Source organism: Podarcis erhardii, assembly GCF_964252035.2.
Source record: "Podarcis erhardii genome assembly, chromosome: 13".
In the NCBI taxonomy this organism is placed as follows: Eukaryota; Metazoa; Chordata; class Lepidosauria; order Squamata; family Lacertidae; genus Podarcis; species Podarcis erhardii.
In genome coordinates this window covers 32,455,771-32,466,450 of record NC_138502.1, presented here as the reverse complement: position 1 = coordinate 32,466,450, position 10,680 = coordinate 32,455,771, and the positions used below count along the sequence as shown (strand labels likewise).

The 10,680-nt window shown below is 43.7% G+C and overlaps 1 protein-coding gene and 1 long non-coding RNA gene across 4 annotated transcripts in view; one reads left to right on the top strand and one right to left on the bottom strand.

Moving 5' to 3' along the window:
- The first annotated feature begins 2,696 nt into the window (after positions 1-2,696).
- HOXB9 (homeobox B9) overlaps positions 2,697-10,680 on the top strand; it is a 37,634-nt gene continuing 29,650 nt past the window's right edge. For both annotated transcript variants that reach the window (XM_081836186.1, XM_081836184.1), the window contains exon 1: positions 2,697-4,176. In XM_081836186.1, the coding sequence (XP_081692312.1) occupies positions 3,606-4,176 (571 nt within the window). In that variant the 5' untranslated portion in view covers positions 2,697-3,605. The remainder of the gene's footprint in view (positions 4,177-10,680) is intronic.
- Positions 3,893-8,886, bottom strand: LOC309327108. Of its 2 annotated transcripts, XR_014150413.1 has the most exons (4): positions 7,496-8,886; positions 6,431-7,335; positions 5,292-5,524; positions 3,893-4,018 (listed from the first exon to the last, which is right to left on the bottom strand). It is a non-coding gene; the product is annotated as an uncharacterized lncRNA (long non-coding RNA). The 2 variants fall into 2 exon arrangements; XR_014150412.1 differs by having other exon boundaries at positions 6,431-8,886.

Genomic DNA, 10,680 nt, shown 5'->3' with positions numbered 1-10,680 from the left:
TACTCAGAGGCAAGCCCCATTGAGTTGTGGTAGCTGTGTAGAGAAAGGGTCGCAGCCCAGGGTCCCACCCACCCCAAGGTCATCAAGCTTAATTTATATTTGAAAGTAAAGATTATATCCCAAGTCCATGTGCCTTGGCAGTATAATAGACCCCATTGTAAACTAGGATTGAGATAGACTGTTGCAAACCCATTTTCCATTCAGATCGATGGGAATTTGGCTACTAAATTCGCGGAGAAGTGAGTTACACACACCGCTTCCATATGATAAAATTTATGTGGGAAGGTAGAATTTATAAAGTTAATTTCCCTCCAGGAGAAGTGAAACTTAAAAGGCTCTTTGTTCCTAAAAATTGTGTAGGGGTTAAAAAAGTAGGTGAGATCATAAAGCCTATTCTGAATTAGTATTCGAAGTTTCCATTGTGTTGGTAGTAGCTATGACTGTGACCTCTAGCAGGATACTTTTCTCGCCATTCGTAAGATCTCTTGTGATTTCAACATGACCACTCTCAAATATGTGCCACGATCACCTTTTAATGGGTTGTGCAGTGGAATGATACGCTGAGAATCTATCTGAGCTCTGTGGAATTTTTTTCCTTGTCAAGTTGCAATCCTCTCTACAGACTTTTCTGAGAATGTCCCATTGAACTCAATGAGACTTATTTCTGAGTTGGTGTGTATAGGATTGCAGTGTTGGTGAATTTAGCACTTTGGCCTTCAAAAGCGATGGCCAGAAACACTCAGCGGCCATTCTCAGTCCAGGTCAAGTCAATGAGCACAATCCGAAGAACACAATCTCCTGCGCAAAAGTACAGTCCGCTCATTCTTTTCCATTGCAGTTTCGCAGGAGAATTTCCCACAGGCCTGTGCACAGACAGCGGCAAGTCTTGCCCACGGTTTCCTATCCAACATCAGACTTGAGTCGAGGTCAAATCAACAACAAACCTCAAGAGAAAATGTAAAAAAATGTCGAGAAGAACGTATTCAGAATTATAGGGCTGGCCCGTAGTATTTTGGTGCCTGAAAATTCAGACGCTACCGCTGCAGAAAAGAACTGTTACAATAAGTTAAATCTTATACATCTCACTCTTATCTAATGGTAGGGCCGGGCACTAGAAATCAATGCGTGTCTCCCTCACTCCCACCCACTTCTTTGGGGTTCTTTTTGGGGGGACTTGTTGCTGTGGAAGTCCATCCTTTTTAGTCTTAGTCCGCTGGGATAATATTGACAGCTTCTAAGCATTTCAAGCGCAATTCAATTCATTTCAGTGGTCCTCGGACCTAATAATACCCTTTGGCTATAATCTACCCGTTTTGGTAAATATAAGTCTCTCTGACCTCCGTGGAACTTGCTTCAGCAGAAAGTTTACTTAGGATTCAGTTGTTATTGTTCCGGATGCGGACGATAGAAAGTTCTGTAGGGAAGTTCGGGCCCTCTTCCAACAGTAACATCTACAAGATGGAACAGTCGTTTTCTCAAGCCGCAGACAATAAGGAGGGGAAACCAGTCAGAGCTCCTTAATTGCTGTTGCCCGACTTAGGCCAAAACTTTCCAAAGGCTTTCTTATTCCTGGCGTTCCTAATTGCGTTGTGCATATTTGGGGCATATTTTGTAATAAAGGCTTTATAAAGGTCTCAAACCTCCTGCACTCCAAATCATGCTGAAACATGCGCTTAGAAAGTGTAGATCTCTCCCGAACCCATCAGGAGGGCCTCCTCTCTCAACCCCATTAAACATGAACGAGACCCTTGCGCGCATCTATTATATATATATAGCAATCACCCACATATGTACAAATCCGTCTATGTCTGTGTTTAAAACGTTGTTTGGATGTTTTACCATGGCTGGTGCGTGGGAGAAACTTCAAAACTTTCCTGCTGCACAAAACTCTTCTGTTAGGTCCTAAAATGAAATAAAAGATTAGTGGTGGGGGAGATAGGGTGATGTCGCTGAGACTTTTGCTCAGGAGAAACGGGAGGCTGGAGCAGGCACCGCCTTAATTAAACGGTACATAGCTAAGCCGTGCTGGGAGGATAATTATAAAAGCCCTCTAGAGACAAAACAGTGAGATATAAATATATATATCCACAAATACACGCACACATATCTATTTCACGGCTTTGTCTCTAGAGGGCAACTTGAATCCTCCCCGATACACCCATTAGGAGTAAGAGGCGGGCTAATTTAAATAGAGCATTAGCCAGAAATCAGCTGAAGTCACCTGTGGTGTGATGGTTAGAGTGTTGGACTATGACCTGGGAGTCCAGAGTTCGACTCCCCCACGCAACCGTGAAGTTCACTGGGTGACCTTCCTCCAGTCACCATCTCTCAGCCTAACCTACCTCACAGCGTTGTTGTGAGGATGAAATGGGGGGGGGGGGAGGAGAACCATGTACATACACCACCTTAGGACAAGGTGTAACGTCATCATTGAAAGTATCAAGTCCTGGTCCAAGGATGTGGGTCTCCTCTTCTCTGAAAGAACAGCTCTGCTTCTCAAGATTGTGGGAGATTTGAGTGACAGAACTGGGAGACTGCCTTTATTTTAAAAAGCACAAAACCATACAACAATATGTAGTCTTTACAATGTGCATGGGAGGAATTTAGATCTAACTGGCTGCAAACATGCACACTCACATCCATAGTGTTTCACGCCTGATGACCTACTGCGTTCGTATATATTCTCTTGTTTATAAGAAAGTGGCTCATCTGCCTTCTTCAATTTCCAGGGAGCACAGTTTATTGGAAGCCAGTATTTTAGCCGGGGGTGCCGGTTTATCTTTAGTTAAAAGCAGAAATTTGGTGTATTTGTGCACGAGCTTGACGTGCCCTAAGTTTTTCAAGTATGCAGGCAGAGCGGGCCCAGCGATTCCAGCTAGGCTCTCCTCCCAAATATTGTAAAAAAATAAAAATAAATCCGGCCTTTTCTCAGTAGCGAGGCGCAGCAGTGAGTAAGACACTGCAAAGAAGCCCAAGCAAGAAGACTGTAAATCTGCAGATGCGCACAAATCATTAGCATTATTATTATCGTTTGCTTTTTCAGGGTTCAAAGGGCTTTCCAATTCTCATCTCCCCTTTGTCGCAGACGGATTTTATTTCGGAAGAGTGGGTGGGGGGAGGAGGGAGTGGCGTGAAGTGAATGGATTTGTAGCTACAGATGTCTGCGCCGAAGATTTTCTTTCGTTCCTTTAAAAAAAAAGATGAGTCCCTCCGCAAACCAGTAAAGTTTGCCATTAAAATTGACACCAGGGGATGTCCGTAGAAGCCATGTCCATCTGGGATTGGCTAGCCCGCCGGAAGTAGTTCGGCGGACGCATTTTCTAACAGATAAGTCCATTGCTCGAGACCTTTTCCCTTAAACATTCATTCTCTCTCGCACACGCACACACAGTGGCTCGGTATATTCCATCATTTTTTTTCCGCCAAGCTCCTGCCTGGAGGGTGTTATCTTCGCAACTTTCCTGTAAACCCGCACACCCTATAGGATAATAGGTGGGTTTCAGAACCCTATATATACACTCTCCTTGCCAAAGCCTCACACTGCAATTTGGGTTGGCTTGAGGCGAGGAGGGGGCAGTGGACAGTGGTTCTATGGGGGAAGAGGCATGAACAGCCACCAGTCCGGACTGCGGTTCCTTCCACCTCCTTCCCACCATCCAGGTTGGAGAGGTCACCATCCCCACCATGAGTTCCTCCCTCCGAAGATCAGCTCGTCTTGCTTGTACGCTTCGAGGAGAAAAGACCAGGAATCCTCTTGCTTGGAATTTGAGGCCGAGAAATTTCCTCCGACCCCTCTGCAGCCAGAAGTTCCTCCTCTCCCCGGGCTGGGGATGAAAGAACCGGCTTTCTCCGTCCGCCAAGGCGGTCCTCCGCAGCCAGCCTTCGCGGCCAATTCCCTTCCACAGCCGTCTTTGGGCATCTTTCCTCCGCCGTCACCTTGCGAAGAATTAACTTCCGCCGCCGCCGCCGCCGCCAACGGGACTCTACACCGCGGGAGTCCTTCACCTTCTCCTCCTGCCTTCGTGGACAAAAGAGAGTACGAGGTGTCGATCCTATTGAAACCTAACTATGGACCAGGGGAGAGCAAAGGAGAAGCAGGGGAGGAAGCGGAGGAGAAAATTTTATTGCAGAAAGCTTCGTCTTTAGATCTATCTAAAAGAGACAAAACTTCACCAGGTGGGTCAACTGCTCTGAGGTTGGTGCGGAGGAGAAAGTAGAGGGCTATTATTTGGGAGAGGGAAGCATGACAAAATCTTGGAAAGTGTTGTCCTAAGCAAATAATAATAATAATAATAATAATAATAATAATAATAATAATAATAATAATAATAAATGCAGTACTTAAAAATATTCCATGCCTCGATCCTATTAGAATCAGAATCATTAAATTTAAAAGAAAGAGAAGGATGTATCGGGCGGGAGGGAAAATGAAAGGAAACGAATGCGCTGGGGGGAATGTTTTCCAGGTTCGAGTTAAATCCCATCGGATTGTAACAAGTGGTTGGAGGGGGAAGGTGGCGTTGTGCACCTAGACCTCAACGTTAGGGAGTTAAAAATTCACACATAGGTCAACTGAATCCCAAAAAGTTGGGGCGTGATTACGCTGATGATAGGAGTGAGATGAGATTAAGAATTAATTGCGAGAACTTTAAAGAACTGGGGAGCGGGGGTGGAGAGAAGGGTCACCACAGTCAGCTGCGACAGAAAAGAACAGCAACCGAGTTCATGGTGGCATCCCAAGTTTGATTTAAAAACCTAACGCCGGGTTGCAGGATATGCTTTTAAAAACGACAACAACATATCTGTATTGCTAATGAGCGAATCACAAAGGCCCTAGCGCGGAAGGCGGGGTGGGGTGGGGAGTTCTCCTGCGCAAGCTCAGCGCTAATGCCTTGGAGCAATCCGGTTAGGAGCATGGTAGTTTTGCACTTGTTGGGGGGTACGGAGCACCTGTGCGTCTTTACGCGTCTGTGCCTCCCCAAACAGTCCCTTTCCACTCAAGTTGTTCTTTTTAAATCGCCACATTGCTCCTAACTTTAAAGGAAAATTGTGGAGCTGATATTTCTTTCTCTCCCCTCGCTATAAGGGAACAGTCTCTCGGGGAGAAGAAAGGCATGAACAGACACTAAAATACGTTTCGAAATTAATAAAGGAAAGGTACGGCACGTCAACCCAGCACACCTCATATTCTTAAAGTAGCAGAACTATTATAATGACAAAAACCGGAATGATTCTGAAATATTAAAGAAGGGGGGGCGAATAAGCTGTCACTTAATAAGTTGCTTTCCTACCCGTGGCTGAGGTCAAATGGAAAACCAAGCGACCAAGGGAAAGGCATTGATCCTACCCAAGCTCAAGTGAAGGGCGACCTTCCCGTGGAGGGGCGCAGCGATCGCCCAAGGCCCAAGTGTACGCCGACGTCGGAATGGAGTCGTTCAACATCAAAGAGAATTCCTAATTGGTGCACGCGCGATTGAGAGGGAGACATTTCTCCCGCTCCTGGGCGCCATTAAATGGAATTTTCCTGCACAAGTAGAGCCAATAAGAAAGCGTTAACTTGGAATTGCATTTGGGACGTACTATCTCTTTCCTTGCAAGGGGTGTGCGTGTTTATATATTGAGAGGGGCTGTTTTGAAGTAGTGGGAATGCAAAGCATTTCTTCTTTTAAAAAAACATCTTTCCTTCCTTTTATCTATATAAACCTTACAGACCCAGTTTACTAAGGGCTTTCCATATAAAGAATTGGTTGCTAAAGATTTACGTGCCTAATTTCTTCCTATTATCTTCTGCCCTATCCGTTGACATGCAAATGCGTCTCTTAGCCTTAAATCCACAGGGATATTGCAACGGAACAGGCCAGTCCATTGCTTATTTTTGCCTGGGAACCCCGACACCCCGATTCTTAGTGTATTGGACAGGATCTATTTTTTTACTTTTTTACAGCAAGGCCCTATGCCCATGATCTCTAAAATAAGTCTTACTGAGTTCAATGGCAGTAACTCCCAGGTAAGCGTGTATAGGACGCAGTCTAATTTAGGTCCAGCTTGCTTCTCCAGTCGGAAGTTCCACAGGCAGAAGAAATAGGGGATTGAGAAGGGAGAAATGGTGAATTAAAGCAAATGAATAAGATCCCTTTAGCTTCGGAGAAAAAGAGGCGAGGCACACGCTCTCTAGGAAAGAGTTGAGCTGCAATCCTATTCACACTCAACTTGGAAATACGTAAGCATCATTGGATTTAGGGGGCGATTTGTCTGTATGTTTTTAACCAGAATAAACATGACTTGAATCGGTCTGCACGAAACCTTACTCTTCTTGGCTCCATAAAGCCAGAGACTGCAGGCAAAGAGAAAGAACGTGAGATAGGAGCAGGCAGGATAGAAGACGGAGGGTTATTCTAGGGCGAGGGGGAGAAACAAAATTGCATCATACCTACGGTCCGTTTGCTTTGGTTTAGATTTCTCTTTCCGCTCCTTCGCTTAGGCCCTTTCTTCCAGCGGGGTCTGCTTTCCCCACGCTCTCTTTCTCCCGTAAACATGACCAAAGAAATAAAGAGAAGTGATGGGGAAAGAGCAAGATAGGTTGTGAGCGATTAAAAAGCAGCAACTACCACATCTGAGAATATAAAGGGGTATTTCAGAAGCTGAAAACCTAGAGGACTCGCCTGCCGAAGTTAGACTCCTGTGAGTTCAGGGAATTACCTCGAGGGCGATTTAAGCTCCAGGCTTAATTCTCCTCTGGAAATCTCTCTCTCTCTCTCTCTTTTTAATGCTTAACTTTTTGGCCGGATCGTGCTCTTGCATTGTTTAAAAGGAAAGCTTCAAATGAAAAGCCTTTCAAGTGACTGAAATGACCGAAATGACCCGCGTTTTACAAAACCTCCTGCGCTAGAGGCTGTCGTTAATGACGCCAACAACCTTTGATCTTGACTGAATCCAAGAATATCCCCCCCTCAACTTACTCCCCATGAGGAGAAGCGTGTAAGTTTGCTGTTCATTACTAATGTACATCACCCAGCTTTGTGTGTCAGCTAAGAGGAATCGTAATGTGTTCCCCGACCTCGAATCTGCAGGAATTAAACTTGTTCGTTTCTTATAATCTGTCTTCCCTTGTGGGCATTAGGCTCTCCAAACGAAGATCTTTACTCACCGGTATTATTGCGAACATTAACAAACCTGAAATAACCTTAGAATGCGCTGCGGTTCTGCTCCGTTGGCGAAAAACAAAACAAAAAAACCCTCGGAAAATAAGTTCTCTTGAGACCTAAACAGACTGGAAATAAGTTCTTCCGTTAAGGCTCCTCGAAGCTATTTGTGACTCAGCCATCCTTTCTTTTCCTTAAAAAAAAAAAAACCAATTTAGAAAAGTTTAAAATGCGCCCGTACATATGGAGAGCTCATTGGCTTCGTCCAACGAGTCTCTAGAAAACGTTTTGCCAATTTATGGCAAATGGAGGGGGGTGGGACATTCAAAGAAGCGATCTTGCTTATTCTCTACCTGCTGTTAAATGACGTTTCTTTTTTAAAGATAAGGTTTTGCCCTTAACCATTTTGCTCAAGAAAAAATCCAAACAGCCCCACTCGTGCTAATTAAAGAAAGGCTTAATTGCTCGAATCACTAACTCCGAAGCATATGCGGAAACCAATTTAAGAGGGTAGTTTTAAAAAACAAAACAAAACCCCAAGAGACGCAGCACCGCCGTGAACTTTGGTTGAAGTATAATTTCCTCTGCTTTAAAGGGCTGGTCTTTGCAAAACCTTGACACGTGTTGAACGAAATGTTTTCGTGGATCGATCGGCTAAAAGTTCTGTTTTGAGCATTTATAGCAGCTGACGGGAAAGCATTATTCCCGTTCGAAGAGGAGTATAGTTTATGATCTAGTGTCTAATGACTCCTATAAGCAGGAGTAATAACAGGCTTCAACGTTTGCATAGTTGTAATCTAACTCAATCGTGCTCTTTAAAATAAATAAATAAATAATTGCATGTTTAAAATACCTTAACTTTAAATGACCTTTGGATTAGAGTTCTTAATCTTTTCAGAACTGATATCCACATTTGGCCCAAGCAGGTATTTGGAGGCCGCCTTCTTTCTTTATTTATTTTTAATTATGTTAACCGCGTGTTTCTTTTGTGGTAATGGTGTTGTTCAAACCCAGTTTAGTAGGTCAAGCTGGGACGCAGCAGTCGCGACCCGCCAACTGAAGACCGGTTGTACTATGAAAATCTAATCCTATGAATATTTTCCCAATAGTAAGAGTTCAGTTGGATTTACCTGAACGAACATATTATGGATGGGACTGCAACTTTCAGGCGTGATCCAGGCAAAACGAAGCACTTCTGACATCCTTGGTCCTTAGTGGAAGAGTTCAATTTCTTTATTTGAGATCGGAATGGTTTTTCAAAGAGCTTGGATGCTCATGATGCTCACATGGGCATCCGTGTGGCGGGCTGAGTTTCCTAGCAATGCACAACCACAGCTTCCTGCCCTTGCAGTCTTCTCTAAAATGCTACACTCGTCAGACTTTTCGGGAGGTAAAACTTAGCGTTGCCCTTAGTGAAGTACAACTCCAGGAACAACCGTGGCGCATTATCAATCATCGATAAAACATTATGATAACTCCCTTGTCTCCATCACGTCTTCCTAAGCAATGCTATCTATTTTCACAGTGCAATCCTATGCACGTGCACTCACCTGGGAGCCAGCCTCACTGAACTCAACAGGGCTTACTTGTAAGTAGGGTTCAGATTACCGATTTAGCCAAAATCCTAATCCTGCTTTATTTCTATTTGGGCACCCTGACCCCAAACTAAAAAAAATGCATTTACTACTTTAAAATGGATGTCAGCTGAAATACTTCATTCCAAGTGAGGTGTGTGTTCAGGGGGGCTTACATAGAATTGCAGCCTCACAGACCTGCGCATTTTTACTCCCTTGGAATGGGTCCATGTAATCGGGCATAGAATTTGAGCCTGCCAGTGCATTCCTATGCGCAGAAGTCAGCTCGGTTTCGTCGGTGGAGCGGGGATGGCGGCTCTGGAGTAACAATGGGGCGAAGGAAGAAAATACATTCCCGTTAATAAATGGAACCGAACTACAAACTTGCTTAGTTTAAATTTAATGTCTGCGTTGCCATATCTTGTGGCTGGTCGCTGCTGGCGACAGTGTGCCAAATTAGATCTGAACCAGAAAAACAGTTATTGTACTTGGAATACGCTGACTTCTCAGAGGCTGCTTTTGAAAAGAGCAATTCAGTATTTTTCCTCTTCGTTTTTTATTAGGGAGCTGATTTAGCCTTGCAGTTGATTCTGATGAACAATTTTGAAAGAGATTTCTATTGTCCCAGGTCACGCTCCCAAAATATGTTCCTCTTCCCCGCCTCTTTCTCACTCGGGTTTAATTTTGAATCGCGTTTTGTTCTCCTGCACGATCTAGAGGGGGTTAACAGTAATTTTGTAAGTGAAAACAACAGACCCTCTCCCAATTCAGCTCGAAAGAAGCACAAGAAAAAGCTCTAAGTATAAAAACAGGGAGCTTAGATAAAAATGACTAGGTTGCAATCTCATACATACTTAATACTGTATTATTCTTTTTTACCTCCGTGAGTCTTATTTCTGAGTCGACAGGTATAAGATTGCGCTTTCACAACCCGATCCTAGGCACGTGAAATAAAACCCAGCATCCCCACACATCCCCACACACGTCAGTGGTTTGATCCATCCACTCACCCTCCTCTGGTTTTTAAAACAATCTTCGTATCACCGTTTCAAATACCTTATACAGTAATAAAAAGATGGGGCAATCCCTGTTTTACTACCAGTACAGTACAGTACTACTTTTTCATGCGTAAAGAACATTCCCTTTCCTTTTCCTCCCCCTTAAAACAGTTCAAATTCTTATATCCAGTTCATGCGACTGACGGGGATGAAATGATAGAGCAACGTATAACTGAACCACGTCTCTGTAAAATAAAATATATATATTCTTTTTAATTCTTAAAAAACCCAGATATGTATTTGACGAAACAGCTCCGCCTAGAGGCCACCTGAAGGGTTAATCAGGACTCTGGCTTTACAGACAATCGGAAGAAACAACTGGTCGAAGGCTAGAGGTCAGCCTCCTGAATTAACATCTCAGTTATCATTAGGACACGTATGTCAGTATGACATCAAATGATAAGTGGGCAGCGATTATAAACTCGTTGGCTTCCCGGAGACTTACTCGTTTGTTAAATGGCTTCAGTTTGCAAGCCTCGAATATAGCCAGAGAAAAAGGAAATTGAGCTGGAGGTGGCGATTATACTAAGGAAACACTCATTCATTTTTATGCATCTCGTTGCTATGGGTGTTACAATTGTACTCTCCACCTCCTCCTCCAAAATTATGCTTTATTTCCTTGTTAAGCAATACGCCCACCTTTTTTTTTTTTAATGTTCTGCAGTGGGGTGTATTTTTAAAAAACAAAGTATAGTGCATTAACTCTGCTACAATTACCCGCTGAAATCTTCTCTGAAATGGAAGTCGTACAGTAATTTTATTTAACTTTAAAACCTATAAATACCACCTATTTGCAGCATATCCCACCCTTCCAGCTATGGAGCGGAGGCAATCTTAAAGGACCCACATCACATACACAAAACCAGCATCTTTTTTCTTGCTGTATAGTGCCGCCTAAACACACTG